Here is a 25,364-nt window from a genome sequence, read left to right on the forward strand (position 1 = left end):
AAATCATCAAACCAACTCTCTTTCTCTTTCCCTCTCTCCCTCTCTCTCTCACACACACACAGTCATTTTCTCAAAAGAGTGTACGCGTCATGAAGGCAAGGAGATCTTTTTATCTGTCATCAGCTGTATTCCTGATGCCTAGAAGAGTGTGAGTATGAGAAATACTCAAATAGAGAGGGAAAGGCAAAGGGAGAGGGAGAAGCAGACTCCCCGATGAGCAGGGAGCCTGATGTGGGACTCGATCCCAGGACCCTGGGACCGTGACCTGAGCCGAAGGCAGATGCTTAATGACTGGGCCACCCAGGCGCCCCAGGAAATTTTACTTTTGATGTCGGAATCTCTAGTCTTAACCTCTCTCCTGAGCTCCAGACCCCTCCCCACCTCCCCCTACCTTAGCTGATCCCAAAGGTTCCCTGAGGTCAACAATTTCAAAGCTCAACTCAGGGTCCTTTCAACTGTCCCCTTCTCTAGAATCCCGTTTCTGACCCACACTGGTACGTATCTGGGGACCATCCTTGCTCCTGCCCTCCCTTGTCTACCAAGAATCTTGGGAATTTGGAGTATTGTTCACTTTTTTACTTTCAGTTGCATGCAACCCCCCCCCCCCCGACTGTCCCACCTACACCAGAGGTGGTGTGTGACCCTGACCTCCGCTCTGGTTAAGTGTTTGTCTTGTAAACCTGACCCATGCAGGGCCCTGCAAAGCTCTGTTCAGGGGCTCTGGAAAGACAGGGTATTTCTTCTTCTGAGGTCCAGGATGCTAAGGACCATGCCAATCTGATGCTGCTGGGGCTAACTTCACTCTCTGAAGAAGGCCCTGAGACTGACCCTCATAAGAAAAATGAGAAGCCAAGACAGAGACAGACAGACAAAATGATACCTGGTGACATCATCTAAGCCCAGATCCAGCCTGTCTGAGGTGGACATTTCAGTTAACAAATTATCAATAAATTACCTTTTCATTTTCATGAAATATGTTTTTGTCAGAGAACTAACTTTATCAACGACCTTAGTTTAACAAGAAATAAAAAATTAAATATTCCTTTTCATCTGCATTATTGGTTTTCCTTTGGAGACTACACTATTAACAACCTCAGTTAAGAAGGGAAGGAAGGAGGGGAAGGCAGGCCGGCCAGCCAGGCTCTGGCCGGAGCCGTGGCACCTGCCAGCCCCAAAGGACCCCCCCACCCCTGCAGGGCCAAATCTGCTGCGGGTTCTGCTCCCCGCCTGCCTTGGGGAGCTCCCCTGCATCCTGCCCTCACCACACTCTACTCCATTTCCTGTTTGAGGCAAAGAGGCCCTTGGTTCTGAGATCCGTGTCAGGCTGTCTCCATGGGACCTCCCACCTGCCCTTTGTCAGCCTCCTGTTTCCTCCCTGTCCTGGCCTTTAGACCCTGTGGGGACCACCTCACTCTCTTCCTGCCTCATCTCTTTTTATTATGCGATTCTTCCCCAGTCTCTAACAGCAAGCCAGCCCCACCGTGCAGAGTTCCTGCCCTATGGCCCGACAGTCAAGGCTCTTGGTGACTCCTTCAAGGATCAGGCTCCTGTGGCAAGCACTGTTAGATGCCTCCGACATTCTTTCTCTCATTATTCCTTAGTAATTATTCTCTGACATGTTACTAACTGGAATAAGGAGCCCACTTCCCAGCCACTATTGCAGCTGGGTATGACCATGTGACAAAGTTGTGGACAATGAATGTCAGGGGAAGGATTATCTGGAATTTCTGGGAAGCCCCCTCTAGTGGACACGGCTGTTTGTGCCCCGCCCAGCTGCCCCTAAGACCCCTGACCAGCTGTGTGTGCCCATCCCCTGGCTGCTGCAGGGTTTACTGCTCACAGCTTTCACCTGTGACTGTAAAACTGCAAGGGGTCAGGCAGTTTTAGACCCTTCCCACCCCCAGCCAAAACCGTGACTGGTGTGGGCCTATAAAAGCCCAGTTCCTTTGCCGGAAGGTGGGACAAATTACAAGGTGTAATTTATGCTCCAGAGCTCCATAAAATAACCTCCTACTTGGCTTCTCTTTCCACCTCCTCACTTCCTTTATTCTTCCACTAGCCTCTTCTGAGAGCACTACCTTGATAAATCACTTCCACCTAAATCCTTAGCCCAAAGTCTGCTTATTAAGGAAAGTGGACTAAGACATCTCTTTGAAAGAAAAAGGACACACCCTTCCTCTCCCTTTCCTTCATCCTACTACCTGTGGTGTGGATGCGATGGCCAGAGCTCCAGCAGCCACGTTGAGCCCTGAGGACCAGAGAAACATCCTAAGGATAGCAGAGCTGAAGAGGCCTGATGCTTTATTGATATCATACAGTCACCGTACCAGGCCCGAATTGCCTACATGCAGTGCAGTGTCTTTCCTAGCACAGAGTAAAACCTTGTGTGCTTTACCACTGTTTTGGGTCTTGCTACTTGAAGCTAAGCAAAATTCTTAACTGATGGACTCCCTTACTTACCAGCTGTATGGAGTTAGGAAAATTTCTCTGTCTCTGAGCCTTACTTTCCCTAACTCAAAAGAGAAGTTGAGAGAATGAGCAGGTCATCATCTCTTCCCAAATAGCCATTAGACTCCATCTTCTCTGGGAAATTTGTCTAAATTAATTGAGTAAGAAGTGATGTGGTCGCTTTCAGTTATCAATTCTGTGACATGAAACACAAGTATATCCCTGGGTGGTCAAAGCGGGCTTTGTACACATTTCTTTTCACAGGTGTTGGTATTAGGTCACAGGCTGTTAAATAAAAGAAACTAAGTCTAAAAATATAGCAGGCCAAGAAATAGTATAGCATGCCTCCATACCAAATACCAGGAATATGACATCTGGAGCAGAAAATATCAACAGCCAGAATGAATAAAATAGGCCTTAGTGAGGACAATGCTAAATGTAGCATAAATTCAGCTTAAAAATTTTAAGTCCCAAAGAAAGATTTCCAGATTCCGCTGGGACTGAGAGTGGCTTACAGGACCTATCCAGGGAAACTAAGAAAAGAAGAACCCCACAGCTGAGCAAACTTGGATGAAGAAAATCTACTTTGGGAGAAAAGAGAGAATAGTTATAAACCATTCAAAGCAAAAGCCAGAAAAGCAAAAATAAACAAGTGGGACTGCATCAAACTAAAAAGCATGGGCACACGAAGGCAACGAGAAAAGGCAGCCTACTGGATGGGAGAAGATAGTTGCAAGTCACATATCTGATAAGGGGTTAATATCCAGAATATATAAAGAACTCATATAACTCAATAGCAAACAAACGAACAAATAAGCTGATTAAAAATGGGCAGAGGGGCGCCTAGGTGGTGCAGTTGGTTAAGCATCTGACTCTTGGTTTCGGCTCAGGTCATGGTCTCAGGGTCGTGAGATGGAGCCCAACCCAGGTCAGGCTCTGCGATTAGCAGGGAGTCTGCTTCTCTCCCTGTCCTCTGCCCCTCCCCTATTTGTGAGTGCGTGCGTGCGCCCTCTCTCTTTCTAAAATAAATAAATCTTTTTTAAAAAATGGGCAGAGGATCTGAGTAGACATTTTCCCCAAAACGACGTACAGATGCAGACCAATAGGCACATGAACAGGTGCTTGACATCACTCACCATCAGGAAAATGCAAATCAAAACCACAACAAGAGGGGTGCCTGGGTGGCTCAGTTGGTTAAGCATCTGCCTTTGGCTCTGTTGTGATCTCGGGGTCCTGGGGTCGAGCCCCACGTTGGGCTCCCTTCTCAGTGAGGAGTCTGCTTCTCCCTCTCTCTGCTCATGCTCTGTCTCTCAAATAAATAAATAAAATCTTTTAAAAAAAAGCCACAACAAGATAATCACCTCACACTTGTCAGAAGGGCTATTCTCAAAAAGACAAGAAAAAAACAGGTGTCCTTGAGGGTATGGAGAAAAGGGAACCCTCGTGCACTGTCAGTGGAAACATGAATGGGTAGAGGCACCATGGGAAATAGAACAACGGAGTTTCTCAAACAATTAAAAATCTTGCCTTTACCTTCTCTTTGGAAGCAGAAGCAGGGCTTAAGAAAATGCAGTTGGTGTTGAGTGAATAATCATCCAAAGCCTAAAGGTCCAGAGGCAGGAGAAGAAGAAATGGACTGGAAATGAAGAGGAAGATATCGGGAAAAGAGACGCACTAAAGATTGCTAAGAGAAAAAGATTATGGCTTTGGTGTGCTCTCAGCAATCACATGTGATGACAACAAGGCAGGTTCCAAGGCGAAAAATATGTAATGTGAAAAAGTGTTTCCAGAGAACAAGATATAACAACAAGGGACCTGGGAGACAAGGCGGTTGGAGGGAATGGAGCTGAACCCAAGCACATAAGACTCACTATCATCCAGAGGAAAGGGTCTTAATTTTATTTATAAACATGAAAAATAATGGCAGATGTAGTTTTTATCCCCAGGAAGTTTAGATAAGCTTTCATTCTGATCACACTTAAAGTGACAAAAAGAATACTCAATCCACTGTAATAGAAGGTATGGCATTAGAAAGGGAACAGAAAAATAAGAGAAATGCAGAACAAAAAAGAATATTGCATATGAGACCAAATACTAAATGTGCCAAATTCCCCTACAAAGAGAAAAGTCTAAAACTGGTTTAAAAAGAAAAATACAAAATGTATTAAGTGGTTTGCTTAAAAATAAAAGTTACAACTAAAGAAATGGTCTAAAAGTCAGCAAATATCTACTAACATAATGCAGGAACTTAATCATATCTATGTTTAAAAATAGATGTTAGTATATAAGGCATTAAGAGGTAAACAAAGGTATGTATTATTAATAACATAACAAAAGTTATGCAAGTGATGACATCAATAATTCTGAATTTATATGCCCCGACACACACAACCAAAATGTTATTTTGTGTGTGTTTACTAGGTTTAGAGGGTGTTTGGGGGTGATGTTCCCTCCTGCTCCAAAATTCTGTAACAAGAGAAAAGCCAGCTGAAACATATACAGATACCAGGATACAAAGAAACACTCAAAACAGAAAAGAGAATTCTGGAAAATGCACATTCTCAAATTATGTGATAATTTTAGAAATAAATCAAATCATAATTATATAGCCAACCACACAAAACCATTTAAAAAGCAATCTTTTTGAATAACATTTGAGATGAGTTAGAGCTAAACAAAGAATGGATGAGAATATTTATCTCAACCACAGAGAGGATCCAGCTTGATGAAAACCACAGAAAAAACTGCCAGTAAAATTAATGTATTCGGCTATATAAAAATCTCTTGTACATGCCAAAAAAATGTAATAGTCAATAAAAAGACAGCAGAACAAGATAAATATTTTGGGCATATATAGATAAACACATATAACAGAGATAAAAATTCAGGGCCTCAGGATAGCTTTTTAAGATACCACCGAGAACCCTATGGGCTCCTTGGAGCACAGTTTGAGAACCACTGCTTTGGCTCATCTGTAAAGTTAATGCCTTGTGATCTTCATCAGATGTTTAACAAGAGGGAAGACCCAAGACACACAAAACCTTGGTGTGAATAGGCCAAGAGCTCACAGGCAGTCAGTAAGTGACTTCTGGATCAAATATGTCGGTATTAGAGATCAAAGTCCTGGGCGCCGGCACATTCTAGGCACATCAGTTGTCAAGGTGATGGGAGGAAGGTTGCAAGTTTGCAAGAACTGTGAGATACTGCAACAGGAGGTGTAAGTCTCCATTTGCATGGACTCCTGGGAGGCGGGCAGAACATTACCCAAACCTTTTACCCATGGAACCACAGATAATACAGTATCACAAACGTCCTCTGAGATTCTGCTAGCCAGACCGTTTCTGTCTTCTTATATGATCCCAAGTCACCCAAGAACCACTGCAACTGAAAAAAGAGGTCACAGGCTCTTCAGCTGACCATTCTTCCCACAAAAAGGACCCTGAAGGAAGAAAAGGCAAAGCAGTTCAAAGCATAAGCTTTGAAGGGAGCCTCCAGGTTTCTTCCAGCTGGGTAACTTAAGACACTGCATGAAAGCTCTCTGGGCCCCAGGATCCTAGTCTAGCACATGGGAATATTAATAGTAATCACCCTCATGGGGCTCTTATAAGAAATAAACATATATAAAGATGTGTGCTGTGTTTAACCCATGGTAAGCACACAAGACATTTCATAAATTTTATTATACACAAGAGTAAAAAAAAAACTTATATAACTCCAAATCCAACAATTTGAAGATAATTAAATAAACTATGCAACATTAATAGGAACACATGAAATTCCTGAGAAAGTGTATAAAAAATAATGTAAAAGGAGAGAAACAAGCTGAATAGTATGTACTGATAGATTATAACACCTAAGTGTAGACATGTGGATCAGAGGAGTTAAGAGAATATAAGTGCCCCACGGGGGTCCTTTAAGAAATTAGTGGGTGCATAATGAAACAGCTAATAAGCAGTGCACCCCGGGTGCTGATCAAGCATCTTCCACAAATAGGTACACAAATGAACTGTAAAAATCAAGATGTTGCTACTGACCAAGAAAGGTAAAGAGTTTGTCAGAATTTTACCTGGGAGGCTCAAACTCTTGAGTTAAGCCATTTTCAGACCTGCCTGGCCAGGCAGATGCTGTTTTACAGTTAGAATCTGAATGCCTGTGGGACACAGGCCCCATTGTCCCCAATGTCCCCTACCCCAAGTTACACTCATGTCATTCATGGCCTGACCCCCAGGTTCACTGACCCTGATAGTGTTTCCCTGTAAGGAGAGGTGGTGGAGAGAAGAGATGCCAGGGGTGGATCGGAGAATGGGGCCAACAGAATCTGAGTGCTTAGGCTTCTAAAGATGGCTCTCTGGCCAAAGGAAGATGCGGTGGGAATGCTAACAGTGCAACATTTCAGAAAAGTGATATGATATCTAGCGATTCAGACAAACTGAACTGAAGGAGGCAGAAGGCTGGAGGGTAGAGGGAGAGCTGCTTAGTTTTGGAGACACCTCCCGACAAGGTGCATTGCCCCACTGTCCTCAGTGGGCTGTGGGCTTCTGGGTCTGAACACGGTAATGTCCTCCTGCACAGGCTGGGAGTGTCCCCTTGTGTAAAGCCATTAATGTGTGATGATCATAATCTTGCCCTGCTCTTCTCTACATCCTCCTATGGGACAGCATTGCTGCTTGCTGGGCCAGTCCCCAGGGCTATCCTTCACTGGGGAGAGAGCAGGTAACAGGCTGAATGAGAAAAAGCTAAAACAAGTTAGAGAGGTGAAGTCACTTGTGATGACAGAGAACAGACAGAGATGGGGTGGGGGGAGTACGCAGAGGGGCAGACGGGCTGAGAGGATCTGAGATAAGAGGCTCCAGAACTCCTTTAAGATATAGGAGACTAGGAGAGGAGAAGAGAAAGAACATCCCTTTGTGTTATAAATGGGAGACTCTCAGATTCTTTAGAAACATGCAAGCAAAAATTAAATTTACTTTTTTGTTACTTCCTTGAATGGAACGTCACCCTTAGCACCCCAAGGGGGGCAAGAATGATTTGGGTTACATTCATGCCAAATCTCTCTCTCCTTTGTGGAGAAAGGTATGGGGGGTGGCGGGGAGAGAACAGGATGGCATTTAGGATAAAAGAACGGGAAAGCACCATGTTTCCTAAGAGAAAAATTTAAAGAAACAAGTTGAGATGAGTATGTATGTGGGCTAGCTGGTGTGCTGGACAGCAGAGAGTAGAGGGGTGTCCTGCAACAGAACTCTACTTTCAAGATACTGAAATTTTCCAAGAAGGAAACAAATGACTGAACAAGCCCAGGGTTCACAGGATGGACAGTGTGAGCTTCCTCATGAAATTTTAGAAGATAGATCCCAAGAGAGATGGCCCTCTCACCTGACCTGGGGGAATGCAAATGCCGACCAGTCACTCTGTGCCCTCTCTTTCCCCATGACCATGGAGCATCGCTCCTTAAATATCACCTCACAGTACACTGTCATTGTTCACATGAGACAATATGGTGAAGGGTTTTAAAAACTGCTATGATTGGGGGGGCGTGTGTGGAGCACTTGGAAAAATACTAAACAGAAACTAGCGTTCTTATAACATCTGGATGGAAAGTTATTTTTTAAGCATGAACAATGGAAAGACATCGCAAGGAAAAGACTGGAATACAAAACTGCACAGAAATTAAAAATGTTCCTAAATCTAATAAGTGCTGAATGGAAAACAAAAATGCATGGAAAGTATGGGCCAACCATGACAAAGGGCCAAAATCCTTAGAATCTAAAGCACACATACACAATGATTAACACGACAACCCCTTGCTCCCGATAGCAAAATGGGGGAAGGATTAGCTAGCTGATGCAGGGAAGATGAACTGTAAGTGTGTGGGTTTTTTTTTTTTTTTTTAAGATTTTATTATTTATTTGAGAGAAAGAGAGAGCACAAGAAGGGGGAGGGTCAGAGCAAAAGCGAGAAGCAGACTCCCCAATGAGCAGGGAGCCTGATGCAGGGCTCATCGATCCCAAAACCCTGAGATCATGACCTGAGCCGAAGGCAGACTCTTTTTTTTTTTTTTTTAAAGATTTTATTTATTTATTCATGAGAGACTGAGAGAGAGAGGCAGAGGGAGAAGTAGGCTCCCAAGGAGCAGGGAGCCCGATGTAGGACTCGATCCCAGGACCCTGGGATCATGACCTGAGCCGAAGGCAGACGCTTAACCATCTGAGCCACCCAGGCACCCCCGAAGGCAGACTCTTAACCGACTAAGCCACAGAGGTGCCCCAAACTATAAGTGTATTTAATAAGTATTTAAAATTAATCAACTTTAGTATAAATCAAAGAAATTCTGAGATTCATTTTTACCCAATTACAACATATGCTCATGTCATAGTGGTTATACGGGAAACAATCAGATACAAAATATGATCTATTTCTGTGACTTTAAGATGTACCTTTCCCCAACATTTTAATATCTTGGAAATTGAGGTGATCTCACAATGGCTAGCATGTCAACATTTAATTGGCAGCATTCTTTTCTTTCTTAATGGTACACAAAATAACAAAGCATCTTAGATTCAATGAAATAGCACTTGAAGTACAATATAATATGATACACCAAAACATTAACAGTGATTCTTGTCGGATGGTGGAATTATGGGTGTTTTCTACTTTCTTATACTTTCCCATATATTTCCAGTCTTCTCAAATGAGTATGTATTTCTTTTATCATCAGACAGTAAACAAAACAAAACTTGGTTCTAACCTTGACTTTGCCACTTTATAGCAGAGTAAGTCCCGAGTAAGGTAACTCTGCTTTCTGTCCTCAGTTTCCTTACCTGCAAAATGGATCGATAACTTCTCTGCCTACCTCATAAGATTTGTGCACAAATGCTTTGTAAAATATAAAGTGCCTAGTCAATGTGTGATTTAAATCCTGACACATGTATGAGAACCACTAACATGTGATGATCATTAATGTACTCATGAGATGTTTTTATTCTTTCTCAATGCCTGTTCATGATGTTAGTTTATAGCTTTATACTGTAGAATGGTGACTCCCAATATTCTGTTTGAACCTGATATAATTCGATTTCATAAGCTCTTTCCTCAACTTTGTTCCCACGTAGGAAAAAACAGATTCCAAAAACAATATTCAGTTCAGCACCACACAGATTTGCACGCTGACCAGGCCAAATCAGGTACTCGTCAGCCCAGCTCCTGAGCCCCACGAGCCTTCGAGCCTTGTAGAATACTGCTGCGCGCACTTGCCACACACAAGTCACGCCCAGGGCCAAAAAGGGGGTGGAGCATAACTACTTCTGTTTAATTAAAATGAACACAACTGTTGCTGCAAATCTGGAAATCTACCTTCAGTGTTCCGCCACGGAGGAGGGGCTTGGCACCTCTCTGTCCGAGCCTCTCAGATCGGCACAAGCCACGGTCCCCTTCTTAGCCCAATCCCAGTGCATCCCTGCATCTGGCTGGGCTGCTCTTGGCTAAATCAACTTGTTCCTCGTGTACTTAACGACCAGCTGGAGAGGAGGTTCACCAAGACAAGAGATAAGCACATTTCCCCTCCTCTCCATTCCAGCCTGGCCACTGGTTTGTCTATGTTCTAGAGCACAGGGGGCCTTGCCCTCATAAGCAACATCACGGAACACCTTTCATGTGCCTATGACTCACCTGGGCGTTTTGTTAAAGAACAGATTCTAACTCAGGTGGTCTGGGGTTGGCCTGAGATTCTGTATTTCTAACAAGGTCTGAGGTGATGCTGACAACACGGCTTCATCAGCCACTCTTTGAATAGCAAGGATCTCCACGGTCTTCAACCCTATACCCACTTCCATCAGACATGCCTCAGTGCGCTCCCTATACTGCCTACATCAGGGCCATCTGGGGAAGTTTCTGAAAATGCAGATTTACTGCATCAGGATCTCTGAAAGGCGGGCCCAAATCCCTACATTTTAACAAGCACCATACTCCCCTTACGTGAATTCTTGTAGGCATTGAAGCATGGGAACTGACAGCAGAGAATTTTAAACGATCTTAGTGGACCACAGCACTGGGAGCTGTATGTCCGCCCAACTTCCAGAGGGGCTTTTGCTGAACTGCACCTTGCACTGAAGGATGCGATGCTATGCAAGAGCACACAGTTCTCTTTCATATTGATGGCGCAGATGCTGGGGAGGAGATTACTCATCGTCTTAAGTACTCCCATTCATAACAATCTGTAGAAAAAATTTTATTCCAGTCTGAAGAAGTTGGGTGTTTTCCAAACAGGCAGCCTGGATAAGAGGGGCCATTTAATGGTTGTCCTTGCCTCTTTATTTTGACAACTGGAAACTCAGAGCCAAATCTGGGGCTCACTTTTGGCAATTATGCAGGTCTTTTTGACATAAACCTCTGTGTATGAACAATATGTGGCTAGGGGCGCCTGGCTGGCCCAGTCAGTTAAGCACCTGACTCTTGATCTCAGCTCAGGTCTTGATCACAGGGCATGGAACTATCCTATTCATGGTTTCTCATCTCCCCAATGTCTTAAATCCATTATCATCCATTTCTAGTGCATCGTACATATGATGTGTAGTAGGCCTCTGAGCTGTTCACCAATATCGAGTCTTATCCACTTCTGGACTCGGGGGAGCAGTGTGGTTCCCCCAAGTCCTTGAAGTTGGGTGTGGCCATATGACTTGGTTGGGCCAATGGAATGTGTGTGGATGTGACTTGGGTCACTTCCAGGTGATGGCCACTGATTGCTGGTACTCCACACTTCAGCCCTTCCCTCCCCTGCCTGGGCAGTCCTGGAAGCATGAGCTGATGAAAGCAGCCTGAACACTGGGCCAACAAAGGAGACAACCGCCCTGGGGAGTCACCACACACACCACAGTGAGCTTGGGGTGAGTACGAAGTAAGCCCCTGGGATGTGTTAAGCTACAGAGATTCGGGGGTAACCTAAAGCCCAAGCCTACCTTGACCATATCATATGCAAATGACCTCAAGTCCTTTTTGGCGAGAAGGTGAGTTATGAATACACAGGCGGATACAGAAACAAACTCCTAACAAAAGCCTATTTGAGAGAAAAGATATTTATAGAAGATTATTTACAGGATATACTATCAATCTACTTCTCTGAGTACTTCAAGTTTATTCTTGTTTCAATCTGATCACCAGCCTCTTTCAGAACCAGCATCCCTGACTTGTGTTTTCATATTCTGTTCCTCTTAAATTGTGGCAAAAGAGACATAATATTTACCACTGTAACCATTCCTAAGTGTATAATTCAGTGGCATTAAATACATTCACTCTATTGTTGTTTAATCATCACCCCTATCCACACCCAAACCTTTTTTTATTATCCCCAACAAAAGTGCCATACCCATAAAACAACCCTTCTCCTCCCCCAGCAAGCCTCTGGTACTTCTGCTCTACCTTCCATTCCTCTAGAATTTGTCTATTCTATGTACCTCATATAAGTGGAATTATATAATATTTGTCCTTCTGTGTCTGGCTTATTTCATTAAGTATAATGCTTTCAGGGTCCATCCATGTTGTAGCATACATCAAAATTCTGTTCTTTTTGCGGCTCGATAGTACTCCATTGTACGTATCTACCACTTTGTGTTTATCCATCCATCTGTTGACGAATGCTTGGGCTGTTTCCACTTTTTAGCTATCATAATAACACTGCAACAAACATGGGTGCACAGTATCTGAGCATCTGCTTTCAATTCTTTTGAATATGTGCCCTAGGAGTGGCATTGCTGGGTCATATGTTAGTTCTCTGTTTCGCCTTTTGAGAAACTGCCAAACTGTTTTTCATTCTGCTCTTTCTATTCTTTAAAATTTTATTTAAGTTCAGGTTAGTTCACATATAGTGTATTATTAGTTTTGGGGTAGAATTTGGGGTTCTGCTCTGACTTTTTTTTTTTTAAGATTTTATTCATTTATTTGACAGAGAGAGAGAGAGAGAGAGAAAGCAGAGGGATCGGCAGGCAGAGGGAGAAGCAGGCTCCCCCGCAGAGGGACCTGATCCCAGGACTCCAGGATCACGACCCAAGCTGAAGGCAGACACTCAAACAATTGAGCCACCCAGGCGACCCTCTGCTCTGACTTTTAAATCAAAGATCTCAGACAACAGGTGCATGAAATCCTCAATTACATTTTCAGGAAAATGTTGTCTGTGAACCTCACCCACTATCCTATGCAATCCTTCCTATACAAAATCCCAAGCGGAAACTCTTTGAGGATTAGGTCCCGGGATAAGGTTGATGCTTCCTACTGATAATAAGGATTCCAGTATGGGTCCTAACTCGGCCATGGGGCTTGCAACCAAATTTCAAGCTTGAATAGTCCTTGTTGATGCCCCACCTACACCTTTTGGGACCTGCTTTACCATTTCTGGGCACACTGGCCTGACTTCAGATGGCCAGCGCCTATATCTTTGTCAGAGGACTGCCCTTGGGCTGTCTATGAAAAACAAAAAAAATCAGGCCAGAAGTACAGATTTCCCCCATTATCTTCAAGTTTGCTTTATGCCACTTTACTTTAATGAGAGACCTAGGTTAGTATTACGTGTAATTGCTAACCGAAAGAAATCCGAGGATTTTCACTTTTAGGAAATGGCACTTGCTTCATCCTTTCATGCCATTTCAGTTTACAAAAGGTTCCACAGAAACTACTTTTGGATGGCAGGAGAAATCTGTACCTGGGAATTATCCTTGTGCTTCCCCTGCTCTCCAAGCAGCTTTGAACCAGCTGCTGACAGGTGTGGGTGTATAAATACCCCAGGCCCCTTACCTAGGATAATTCTGGGTCATGAGCTTTTTGTATTGATTCAAGCTTCCACTTGGGAGAAAGTACCAGTTGCCCACTACAGTTCCTGCCGAATAGCAGACCCTCTGGTGACTGACTTCCCTTTCTGTATCACTTCCTCCTTCCCTTGCCTGTATCCCTTGCACCTGCCAATCAACTCAAATTCTTGGCTCAGTGTCTGCTTCTGAGGGAACCTAAACTAAGACAAAGCTCATCTCTAGCAACTTCCTCGATCCGTTTGCTTTCCATATTTCTGTTCTTCTTTTTCCTGGTTCTCAAGTTTTATTTACATGTTTTTCATTGTTTTTATTTATTTATTTATTTATTTATTTGACAGAGAGAGAGATAGGAGAGCAGGAACACAAGCAGGGGAAGTGGGAGAGGGAGAAGCAGGCTTCCCGCAGAGCAGGGAGCCCGATGTGGGACTCGATCCCAGGACCCTGGGATCATGACCTGAGCCGAAGGCAGACGCTTAACGACTGAGCCACCCAGGCGCCCTCATTGTTTTACCATATGCTTTCTTGTTGTCTGTTACTTCAAAGTCTTTGCAGAATAAAGCATAGTGGAACGATCTTAGATGAAAAACATCATGTAATTGTTACACCTAAAATACAAGATGAAAGGCTTATTGAATATGATCCCAATTTTAAAAAATATGTATGTACTTATGTGTATGCATAGAAAAAAAAAAGAATAGAAAGAAATGCACCAGAATGTTAACAATGATTAAATTGGGGGTGATGTCACTGCAGACGGCTTAACTTTTTTTCTTCTTTATACATTATTTTGCAAAGAACATGAAGCCTTAGCTCCCTTGTCTATAAAATGAGGATAATCATACCTACCTCATGGAGTTGTGTTGATGGGAATTAAGTGTAAATGTAATGCGGTAATTAGCTGCATCACATATTCACATAATAATCACAGTATGTGCCTAATATGTACCCTAATAAAGGGGAGTGAGTGCCGTAATTACAACAGCAATTAATGAAACAATTTAAAAGGAAATGTTAGAATTGAGAAAGTAAAAATAAGCCTGTGCTTTGTACTTTGTAAAGAACATTCACTTCCATGAGCTCATCAGCACTCGAGAATCCTGCAAGAGGAGCAGGCTTAGGGGGAGGGAGTGAGCAGGAGACAGAATATTTGCTGAACAGCAAACACATGCCAAGGCCAAGGTGGCCGCTTTGTGGACATCTCAGGTGAGAAGGATGGGGCTCAGCATGGTTAAGAAACTTGCCCAAGCTACGGAGACAGGACCAATAGCTCCAACTCCAGACTCTCAGTCCAGGATTCCTTCCTTTCCAACAGGCCACATTATTACATGTGTGCCTCAAAAGCCCCTGTTCCTACCTGCCCGCCCATCTGAGACATTCTCCGTTCCTAAGGCACCAATGTTCACCAGTCAATACACACAAGCTGCTCCTTCCTACCTCCATGTCCACGGGGAGGACCAAGGGGTGGCTTGTGGTGGGGGAGCGGATTTAGCTCCCCAAATCTCCCACCAAGATCACCTCCAAATGAATCATCAGTCTGAATAAAAACACTACTCGCGATGCAGACACAGAGTCGAGGTCAGCTCCACAGCGACACTTCTCAATCAGGCTGTCTACCCCAAGTCCTCCCTACACCGAAATTCTGGAACCGTCTTCAGAGACAAAGGAGTTGACACAGTGGGGGATTTAGGGAATTCTGCTAAGACAGCCCAGCAGAGATTGTGGGCTGGGAGAGAGAACCGTGATGGGCATTATTCCCTCTCTGTCCCCCTCAGGGCCTCGCGTCCTAATCATCCTAGGAAATCCTAAGAGAGCTTTTCTTGCGGCCCCGGTAACTGTGGTGTCATAACGGCCCGCTGATGGGCAGGGACAGGGTATGGAATGGGGTGGGGGTGGTGAGAGCCCGTGTGTCCCTAACCATGCCAGTCCTCCCTGCCATGCCTCCTACTCACCAGCTGAAGCCCTGGGCTTCTAGACTAACCTTGGGAAATCTTTCTGGACTAATCATTCTCCTGGCAGAATGTCAACCTAAGACAGCCATGCGTGGGAGCTTCAAGCAAGTTTGCCTTGTCACCCTGCCTCACTGACAAGCTCTCCTCCCAAGCACAGGGGCCGGGGCTGAGAGCACCCGTTGCGCCCTGAGGGCCCTGTTGCAGTTCCTGGGCCCTGGCACCTGGCAGCTACTCTCTTTCTGGGTCGTCTTTCAAACCCCCCCTCCGCTTCAGCTCTCTCCTTCCCTCAGAATTTATATAGCCTTGTCCCCAACCCCCTTCTCACTTGATTATGCTTCAAAGAGGAACAGTCTTTAGAGGTGTAGTACAAAGACTCCCAACGTTTTCCTTCTGCTACAAATAAAGGTATAACCGACCATAACTGTGCTGTCACACCCTTGCTCAAAAACTCTCAATGGCTCCCACTTGTCTCAAGATAAGTTCTAGCTCCTTAGTTTGGTGGTAAAGGTTGCCCTTCATGCCCTGAGCCCGGAGACCTTCCTGGCCTTCCCTCTACTACTCCATCTAGACCAGGTAGCTCATGGGGCACCCTCAAACGAAATTCTCCTCTACAGCACAAAACACTTTAGTCCCCAAACCACACCTAACACTACCTGGCTCAACCCAAAGGTCACTCCTCTTTCTTCCTGGTAGGAAATTATTTCCATCCTCATCAGCACTTTTGCCTCCTTACTTCCAATTTGGTATTCAATCTGATTTTTCTCTCTGTAAGTCTGAAGTCATGGACAGTCTTAAAATTCGTGCCTCCCCCTCTAACCATTGCCTCCCGCATGGCGTTAGGTCAATAAACCTTCGTAGGTCCCTGTTCTGATTTGTAAGCTTTCTCCCCTAAAGTTTCAGGAGCTCAAGCTCTGTCTCCTTACCTAGATTGAAAATCCTCCAGAGCCCTCGAAGGCTCATTCAAATCCCCTGAGCGCCGTGTTAACGAGCCGACCCTGACTCAGGAGGGCAGGGCGAGGCGGAGACGGCATTTAGAACGAGCTCCCAGGGGCTGCCCGGGCAGCTGCTCCGCGGGCCGCGTTTAGAAAAGCCGGGAGGCAGTACCACCGGTAGACGAGGCAACAGCTCACCTCTGTGCGGCCCGGCTGAGCGCGGAGGTGGAGGAACGCAAGGCTGAGAAGCGGCCGACCCTTCGCCCACCAGCGACGCGCACTTACCTATGGTGGACACGACTGTGCCCACGAAATAGAAGGCGCCGGTGAAGTCCCAGCGCGGCCGGGCGCTGTCCACGCGGATGCCGGCCTCGGTGGCCTCCTCGTAGTAGCGAAGGAAGCCGCGCAGCTCGTCGCGGCTCAGGTTGTGGCGGCGGCTGAAGTTGGCCAGGCGCTCCTCCCAGCGCTGCTTGGCCTGACGCTCGTGCGCCAGCTCCAGCGCCGAGAAGACCGCGGCGCCGCCCAGCAGGTAGAGCACGATGAGCGCGGCGAGCAGCAGGAAGCGCGCGTTGTCCTCGTTCAGGTAGCCCGGGCTGCAGCTGCAGCCGCAACCCCGGCCGGCCATGGCCGGGTCCCCGGGGGCAACCCCGCGCTGGAAGGCCGGGGCCACCGGCCGACTCTCGCCCAGGCCCCCCCGGGGGGTCGCCGCCCAACCCGCCCCCGGACGCCCGACGGCCGGCTCGCCCATGACCGCTGAGCGCTCCCCCAGGCCGCACGGCTCCCCAGGCCGCCGCCTCGACCGCTCCCGCGGCGCCAGCTCCCCACGTCCGCCTCGACTCCTGGTTTCAAATCCGCTTTTGAAGCCGCCGTCCGCCTTGAGTTATCCTAAAAGCTCAAGGTCCGAGTGCCCAGGAGCAGAGTCCGCTGCTTCTTGGCACGAGGGTGCGGTCGCTGTTTCCACCCCGGGGCCCTCCCTGCTCTGCTCAGATTGGGGAGGGGGCGTGGTGCGTCCTCAGCACAAATTGGGGCGGACTTGAATTTCCCCCGAAGCAAAGGTCTTCTGGGCCTCGGAAGCTGGCGGGTTAGAGGAGCCCGGCGGGCTCAGTCTCTTTGACCATCGCTTCTCAAGCCGCCGACGGCTAGGACGCGGGGTGTCGGTGTGCTGGTGCAGGTGGGGCCTCCCCAGATGGATCCGTGGTGCTGCGTGCCAGTCGCGCGGAGCCTCAGGCCTCTGGGGTTACCCCCCCCCCGGCTGCCGGGGTGTAGAGGCTGGAGCAGGTCCCGGGGGGCGCGCACCCCGAGGGACTGCGCGGAGCGGAGTCCACGGGTTCCTACCTCGCGCCCGGCCCCTGCGCTGCGCCGAGACCGGCTGGAGGAGGAGACCAGAAAGGGCGGATGGAATGAGGGGACGAAGGGAGTTAGGGGCATCTCCCCCAGGCAGCCTCCCTCGCCTTGCCCCGACCAGAGAGCCCTTGGCCTCTGGGTCCAGCGCGGGGGCGTCTTCCGACGCGCGCGTCCCTAGCCAGCCCCAGCTCCCGGAGAGGTGGCCGAGGACCGGGGGCTGGAGAGTTCCATCTCCTCCCTCCGGGCTTGGCCGCCTCAGTGTGCTCCAGAGATTTTGCGCTGCCAGGACACAGCGCGGAGTGCTTTCCCCCCACCCCGTGCAGAGCAGCGGCCAGGCTCCCCAGCAAATGGCCAGGGGCTCCCTCCCCAAGACCTCGCCTTTCAGGGGGCGCTGGCGCAGCCTCTGAGCTCGACTCTCACCTCCCAGGGACAGCCCCTTACGCGCCGCTCTGTCAGGACTGTCCCCAGGTCCCCTCCTCGCCGCGGCCCCGCTCCGCAGAACGGCGCTGGGAGCAGATCTCCCAGGGCTCGGCCCTGCCTGGCGAGAGCTCCGAAGCTGCAACAGGTGGAGCCAAGAGGCTGCCAACGGCAGCGACTCCACCCGGTTCCCAGCCTGCCGGCCGCGCGGCGCCGTTCCCAGCGCTGTTCTCCGCCTGCAGATGCAGTCTCTCCGCGGGCCCACCCGGGGGCTCAGATCACGGGGAAGTGGGTGCTGTAGAGGCAGGTTGGATACTTAGCGGGCTTGAGTGGGCCCCCCCTGGGCCAGAAGAGGGCGCTCCATCTCCTCCAGACACATGTCGCCCCCACCTGTGTACCCAGCCATACACTGCCCCTCCGGAATCACCAGCCCCTGGCATGTGGGAGTGAATACGGATAGAGGAATGGACGCGTGGGCATCTTCAAACTAAGTAGAAGTTCCCCGCCTTCCGAGAGAGTAGTCCCAGGCTCAGAGCCCACCCACCACCCACTTATACTCGCCAGGAGCAGAGCATAAAGAAACACAGAGCTCTGGATTCCAATACATCTGCCATCCCCTCAGCTCCGTTATCTACTCCTGAATGCCCCTGTTTTATCTAATTTATTGGGGGCAAGAGCTTTAGGTGGTAGTGCATATGGAGACATGTGTATACAACGAGGGTAAGTCTAGCAATTACTCCCCTCCCCCATTTTATTATGAAAAATTTCAAACAAAGTTGAAAGAATTTTATATACTCACCACCTAGATTCTACAGTGAACATGATACTATACTTGCTTTATTACATATTTATCCATTCCTCTTTCCATCCCTCATCTTATTTGGGTGCATTTCAAAGTAGGTCCCCAATACTTTTCCCTATATATCATTAACGAGAGTCCAATATTTACAGATTTTTTTTTCTTTTGGGGTAAAACTTAAAGTGAAATGCACAAATCTTAAGTGTGCTATTAGATGAGTTCTGACAAAGGCATATACCTGTGCAAATTAAACCCCTCCCTATCAACCAAACATCACCAGCAGGTCAGTGTTCCTCAAAGCTTTGTCAGCAAATCCACACCCACATTCCTCCAGAGGAAATCACTGTTCTGATTTTTTTCCCTACCACGGACTGGTTTTGTCTTCATATAACTTGGTTTTGTTTGTTCTAGATCTTCATGTAAATGGAATTCTACCACTCTATACTTTTGTGTAAAGCATTTTTTTGAGATCTATCCATGATCTATGTCTTGGTCATTTATTCCTTTTTATTGGTGATTTTTAAAAAAAGATTTATTTATTTGAGAAAGAGAGAGAGAGAGAGAGAGCATGAGAGGGGAGAGGGTCAGAGGGAGAAGCAGACTCCCTGCAGAGCAAGGAGCCTGATGCTGGACTCTATCCTGGGACTCCAGGATCATGATCTGCCTTCAGCAGTCACTTAACCAACTGAGCCACCCAGGTGCCCCTTTATTGCTAATTTTTAATTGTTTGAATATCCATTCTCCTATTGATAGAAACCAGGGCTGTTAGAATTTTTTGGCTATCATAAAACTATTAGGAATATTATTGTACAAATTTTTGTGGATCTGTTTTCATATCTCAGGTAAATACCTAGGAAAGGAGTATGTATTTAGTTTTATATGAAACTGCTTAACATTTTTCCAGAGTAGCTGTACCAACCAACAATGGACAATAGTTCCATAACATTGTAAACATTTGGCAGTATTAGTCATTGTGATTTTATTTTTAATTTTTAAAAGATTTTTTATTAGAGAGAGAATGAGCAGGGGCGAGGAGCACAGGGAGAGGGAGAAGAAGCATACTCTCCACTGAGCAGGGAGCCCGACTCGGGGCTCTATCCCTGAGATTATGACCTGAGCTGAAGGCAGACACTTAACCACCTGAGCCACCCAGACACCCGGTATGATTTTGAACATACTGGTGGGTGTGCAGTGCTATCTGATTGTGGTTTAATTTGCATTTCCCTGCTTTCTTAATGTGCTATGGCCATTTGTATACCTGCCTTTGTAAATTTGTTGAATATTAATGTTGAAATTACCTCTTGAAATATAAGTTATCGAGTATCTGTTTAAAAATTGATTTCTCTTTTTTATTATTGAGGTGTAGGGATTCTTTTTATGTATCTAGGAGATCAGTCCTTTCTCAGATACCTATCTTGCAAATATTTTCTATCAGTCTCTGGCTTGCCTATTTATTTTCTTAATGAGTTTTTCTGATGCCATGTTTTTAATTTTGGTAAAGTCCAATTTGTCAGTCATTTCCTTTATGTTTGGTGCTTTTTTTTTTTTTAAAGATTTTTATTTATTTGAGACGGAGAGAATGAGAGACAGAGAGCATGAGAGGGAGGAGGGTCAGAGGGAGAAGCGGGCTCCCTGCTCAGCAGGGACTCGATCCCGCGACTCCAGGATCATGACCTGAGCCGAAGGCAGCCGCCCAACCAACTGGGTGCTCTTTTTATATTAAAAAATCATTTACTTCCCCCAAGGTTGCTTAGGTTTCATGGGTTTTTTTTCTCTAAATTTTATAGTTTAGCTTTTGTATTTGGGTTATGATCCATTTTAAGTTTGTTTCTGTATGGCGTGAGGTAAGATCATTCAATCTATGTGGATATCCAGTTATTCCAGTGCCATTTGCTAAAAAAACAAGAGTGAATTTATTTCAGGAACCTGAATCTTGCTCAGGTTTATGCTAATTCCACAGTACCTTGATTACTTGTAGCTTTATAATAGGTCATGAAATCAGGAACTGTGAGCCCTCCAATTGTGCTCTTCTTTATCAAGATTTTCTTTGGGTATTATAAGACCTTTACATTTTCATAAAAATTATAGAATCAGGTTGTTAATTTCATCAGAAAAAGTCTTGGATGGGATCTTCATTAGAATTGTGTTGAAACTATTCTGGGGAGTACTGACCTCTTAATTCATGAATGAGGTTTATTCCTCCATTCATTTCAGTCTTACAAGTTTTCACGTAGAAGTCTTGCACATCTTTTGTAAATTCATTGTATTTTAGGTGTTTTGATGCTATTGTAAATGAAATCTCAAGATTTCATTTTCCAACTGTCTGCTGTAGTATATAAAGTTTTATGAACTAATTTGGTTCCTGCAACCTTAGTAAATTCACTTGTAGTCGTTAATTCCTTTAGGGTTTTCTGTATAATCATGCCATTTGAAACAGAGTTTTACTTCTTCCTGACATCTATTTATTTTTCTTTTCTTACTGCAATGGTTAGGACCTCGTATAATGGTGGATAGAAGAGGTGGAAGCAGATATCTTTGTCTTGTTTGTGATCTTAAGGGAAGGCCTCCAGTTTTTCACTGTTAAATATATTAACTGTGGGTTTTTCATAAATACTCTATCAGGTTAAGTTTCTTTTATTTCTAGTTCTCTGAGAGTTATTTTTTTTAAATCATAAATGAGTGCTGAATTTTGCCAAATGCTTTCTCTGCATCTTCTGCAATGATCTTATAGTCTTCTCCTTTATTCTGTTAATGTACTGAACTTCATTAATTGCTTTTCTACTGTTAAGCCAACCTTGCATTTCTGGGATAAATTCTACTTGGGGTTCCTACTCTTATTTTCACTCTTCTACTTGTTTCGGGTTTGCTTTGCTTCTTTTCCCTAGCTTCTTATGTGGGCACTTAAGTCACTGATTTTAGACCTTTCCTCTTTTCTAATGTTAGCATTTTAAAGCTCTATTTCCCTGTCTTCCCTGTGCTAGCTGCATCCTAAAAATTTCCGTATATTTTCATATAATTTTCAAAATATTTTCTAATTTTTTCTTCTTTGACCCATGAATTATTTAGAAGTGTGTTGCTTAATTTCCAAATATCTGGTTTTTTAAGACAAATCATTTATTTCTAACATTTTCACTGTGGTCAGAGAACCGTATTCAACGTGTTTCAGTCTTTCTAAATTTGAGACTTATTTTATGGTCCAGCATAGGATCTATCTTTGTGAACATACCATATGCACTTGAATATGTATTCTGCAGTTGTTGGGTAAAGTGTAGACTCTATATATGTCAATTAGGTCAAGGTACTTGACAGTGTTTTTCAAATCTTCTGTCTTTACTGATGTTTGTTCTAGTTACTCTATTGACTGGTGAGAGAAGAGTGTTAAAATCACCAACCATGAGGTACCTGGGTGGCTCAGTTGGTTAAGCCTCTGACTCCAGCTCAGGTCATGATCTCAGGGTCCTGGGATGGAACCCCACATCCAGCTCCCTGCTCAGCAAGGGGTCTGCTTGTCCCTCTGCCCCTCCCCTCTTCTCGTGCTCTCTCTCAAATGGATAAATAAAAAATCTTCTTTAAAAAAATCACAAACCATGATTATGGAATTGTCTATTTCTTTATGTCAATTTTTGTTTCATATACTTTGAAGCTCTGTTATTAAGTTCAAGCATTTATGATTATCACATCTTCCCAATGTAGTAACCCTTTTATTTTCATGAAATGTCTTTATCTCTGGTAATACCCTTTACATTAAAGTTTATCTGATATTAATCTAGTCACCACAGGCTTTTTGTACTTAACATTTGCATGTATCTTTTCCATTTACTTTTAGCCTATGTCTTTACGTATTTACAGTGGATTAGTTGTGGACAGCATACAGTTGAAAGTTGGTTGGGTGGTTTGGTTTGATTTTTGGTCAGGTCTGACAATCTGCACATTTTAACTGAATTGATCAGATCAACGCTATTCAAAAGAACTTTTTTTTTAATTTTTTTTTATTTTTTAAGATTTTATTTATTTATTTGAGAGAGAGAATGAGACAGAGAGAGAGAGCATGAGAGGGGGGAGGATCAGAGGGAGAAGCAGACTCCCCGCTGAGCAGGGAGCCTGATGCGGGACTCGATCCTGGGACTCCAGGATCACGACCTGAGCCGAAGGCAGTCGCTTAACCAACTGAGCCACCCAGGCGCCCTCAAAAGAACTTCTGCAATGATGGAAATATTTTGTAAATATTTGTGCTGTTCAATATAGTAGTCTAATATGACTATTGAGCTCTTGAGTGCCACTGAGGAACTAAATTTGTAATTTAATGTTAATAATCTAAGTTGAAATATCACATGTGGCTAGTGGCTATCATCTTAGAAAATATAGGTTGAGACCCTTTATATTTAATGTAGTGATTTAGGGGACTGGATTCAAGTCTACCATATTACTATTTGTTTTGTTTGTCCCCACTGGTTTCTGATCCTCCTTTCCCATCTTCTTTTGGATTAACTGAATATTTTTTAGAATTCCATGTTATCTATTGACTTTTTAGCTCTATCTCTTGGCATTTTTTAAGTGTTTACGCTAAGGATTAGCTTTTCACAGCCCTCTAAGAACTATTGTATGACTTGGTGTAAAATATAGAAACCTTGCAACTATATGGGTTCATTTCCCATCTTCTTCCCCACATCGACTATGGTTGTCATTCAAATCACATTCCCATATGCTAAAACCCAACAATACAATTTTTTATTGTTTAAATGGCAATAGATGTTTTAATGTACAAATTCAGGTTTTATTTTTACTTATTACATTGGTTGGAACTTAGGAACTAATTACTTTTGTTTTCTACCTCTTAGCTGAACAAAAAATACCCACACAATGTGGCATTATCATTAGACAAGACTTGCTTTTTCACATTTCACACAAGAATGTATATTATCTTTCTTGAACAAAATGCCTAGATTACCAAGGAAACCATCTTTGGAGGAAGTGTTTAATGAATCCTCCAGTAGGAAATAGGAGAATTCATTGCCTTTAATTAGAAGAAGGCTGTGTAAGTAGTTATCTGTCAAACTTCTCTGTGCAGCTCACCAACATTTCCTTACTGGAAACATCAATTTGTCCACATCACAGTTCCCAAAATGACTTTAAAGTCTGAAAAAATTCTGTATCTCCTTTGGCTTCTCTCTTGATTCCACCCAGGCTTTATTAATGGTTTGCGTCATATCATCATCTCCATCTTTGTAAATTTTCTTTAGAACATTCATCAATCCCTCACTAGGATCTGTTTCAGTGTTGTAAGAGGGCTTTTCTTTCTCTTCTCATTCTTTTTCAACCTGAGTCAAGTAGTCCCACTGCGTGTTTTCTGCTTTCTTTCTACATAAGATAAGAACTGTGTCTGTTTGACTTCTTTTTGAACTGCCTTTCACAGAGATGGGTTTCAAGAGATTGTTCACAATCATGGGAGTAACTCTTCTCATTTATATTCTTTACCAAAAGATCAAATGACCTCTCTGTGAAATGCACCTGCACATTCTCAGGAGTTGATGAGCTCTAGTTAAGTTTGTGAAAATCTACTTTACCTTATCTGACTGATCCCATTTGTAATTACCAATTTTTACCTTATATCCTGTTCTGATGGGAGCAACCACAGCAGCAGCTTTTCATTGTCAAGTTCTGCTTTTCTCTGTGATTTCTGCTGCATCATGTTCTTGATTTCTGTCTCATTCTTGGATGTTTCAGCTGGCTGTTTCAGCAGCACCTTCACCTCTTCCAGATCTTTCTATAGCTTCCAACCGCCCTCTACAATGGAGTAACCCTGGGTTTCTGCAGTCAGCATTGATTTAAAGAAGCTTCCTGTCCTCAGGCTGGCATAGCAGGAGCTGAGGGAGCCTCGTCCAAACCTGAAGCTGTGGTTGGGCTGAGTCAGGCAAGGCCCCAGCTGCAGCCGGGCAGGGGAGAGAACAGGAAACCGTGCACCGAGTGAGTAGCTCACCCAGGTGGGCACAGACCCCACCCGCTCCAGTCACAGCTCCCGCAGACTGCGCCAACACCCACCAGGTGCAAGACCTGGCCCACCTCTATAATCTAGATTTCTTAGGAGAAAGGCTTCTATATTTGCAGATATTTGCTCTTTCTGGTGGCTTTCTGTCCTTCCTGAATATTTGAGCTTCTCTCTGGTATGTTCTTCCTTCAGCCTGAAGAATGTCCTTTAGCATTTCTTGCAGTGCACGTCTGTAAATTCTCTTCATTTTCTTTTATCTGATAATGTGGTTATTTTGTCTTCCTTCTTGAAAGATGTTTCCACCAGATATAGATTTGTTTTTTTTTTAAAGCAAGTTTTGACTGCTTTTTTTTTTTTTTTTTTTAAGATTTTCTTTATTTATTTGACAGAGAGAGAGATACAGCGACAGAGGGAACACAAGCAGGGGGAGTGGGAGAGGGAAAGCAGGCTTCCCGCAGAGCAGGGAGCCCGATGCGGGGCTCGATCCCAGAACCCTGGGATCATGACCTGAGCTGAAGGCAGACACTTAACGACTGAGCCACCCAGGCGCCCCCAGATATAGATTTCTGAGATGACCTTTCTTTCTGCATGTGAAAGACATTTTGTGCTGTCTTCTGGCCTCGTGTTTCTGATGAGAGGTCAGCAGTCATTCAAATTACTGTTCCTGTTCCTTCTAGCTGCTTTCAAGATTTTGTC

General features: G+C 44.8%; 1 protein-coding gene and 1 pseudogene across 1 annotated transcript in view; both read right to left on the minus strand.

Annotated features, from left to right (window-relative positions):
* Positions 1–18,345, minus strand: part of KCNK13 (potassium two pore domain channel subfamily K member 13) — an 80,683-nt gene extending 62,338 nt beyond the window's left edge. The window contains exon 1 of the mRNA XM_081830066.1: positions 16,408–18,345. Within this exon, the coding sequence (XP_081686192.1) occupies positions 16,408–16,870 (463 nt within the window). The 5' untranslated portion in view covers positions 16,871–18,345. The remainder of the gene's footprint in view (positions 1–16,407) is intronic.
* A 5,056-nt stretch (positions 18,346–23,401) lies between these two features.
* LOC102728652 (calcyclin-binding protein pseudogene) lies at positions 23,402–25,357 on the minus strand (annotated as a pseudogene).
* Positions 25,358–25,364: the final 7 nt, after the last annotated feature.

The sequence above is a fragment of the Leptonychotes weddellii genome, chromosome 9 (assembly GCF_054177405.1).
Source record: "Leptonychotes weddellii isolate Sample4059 chromosome 9, ASM5417740v2, whole genome shotgun sequence".
Taxonomy (NCBI): domain Eukaryota; kingdom Metazoa; phylum Chordata; class Mammalia; order Carnivora; family Phocidae; genus Leptonychotes; species Leptonychotes weddellii.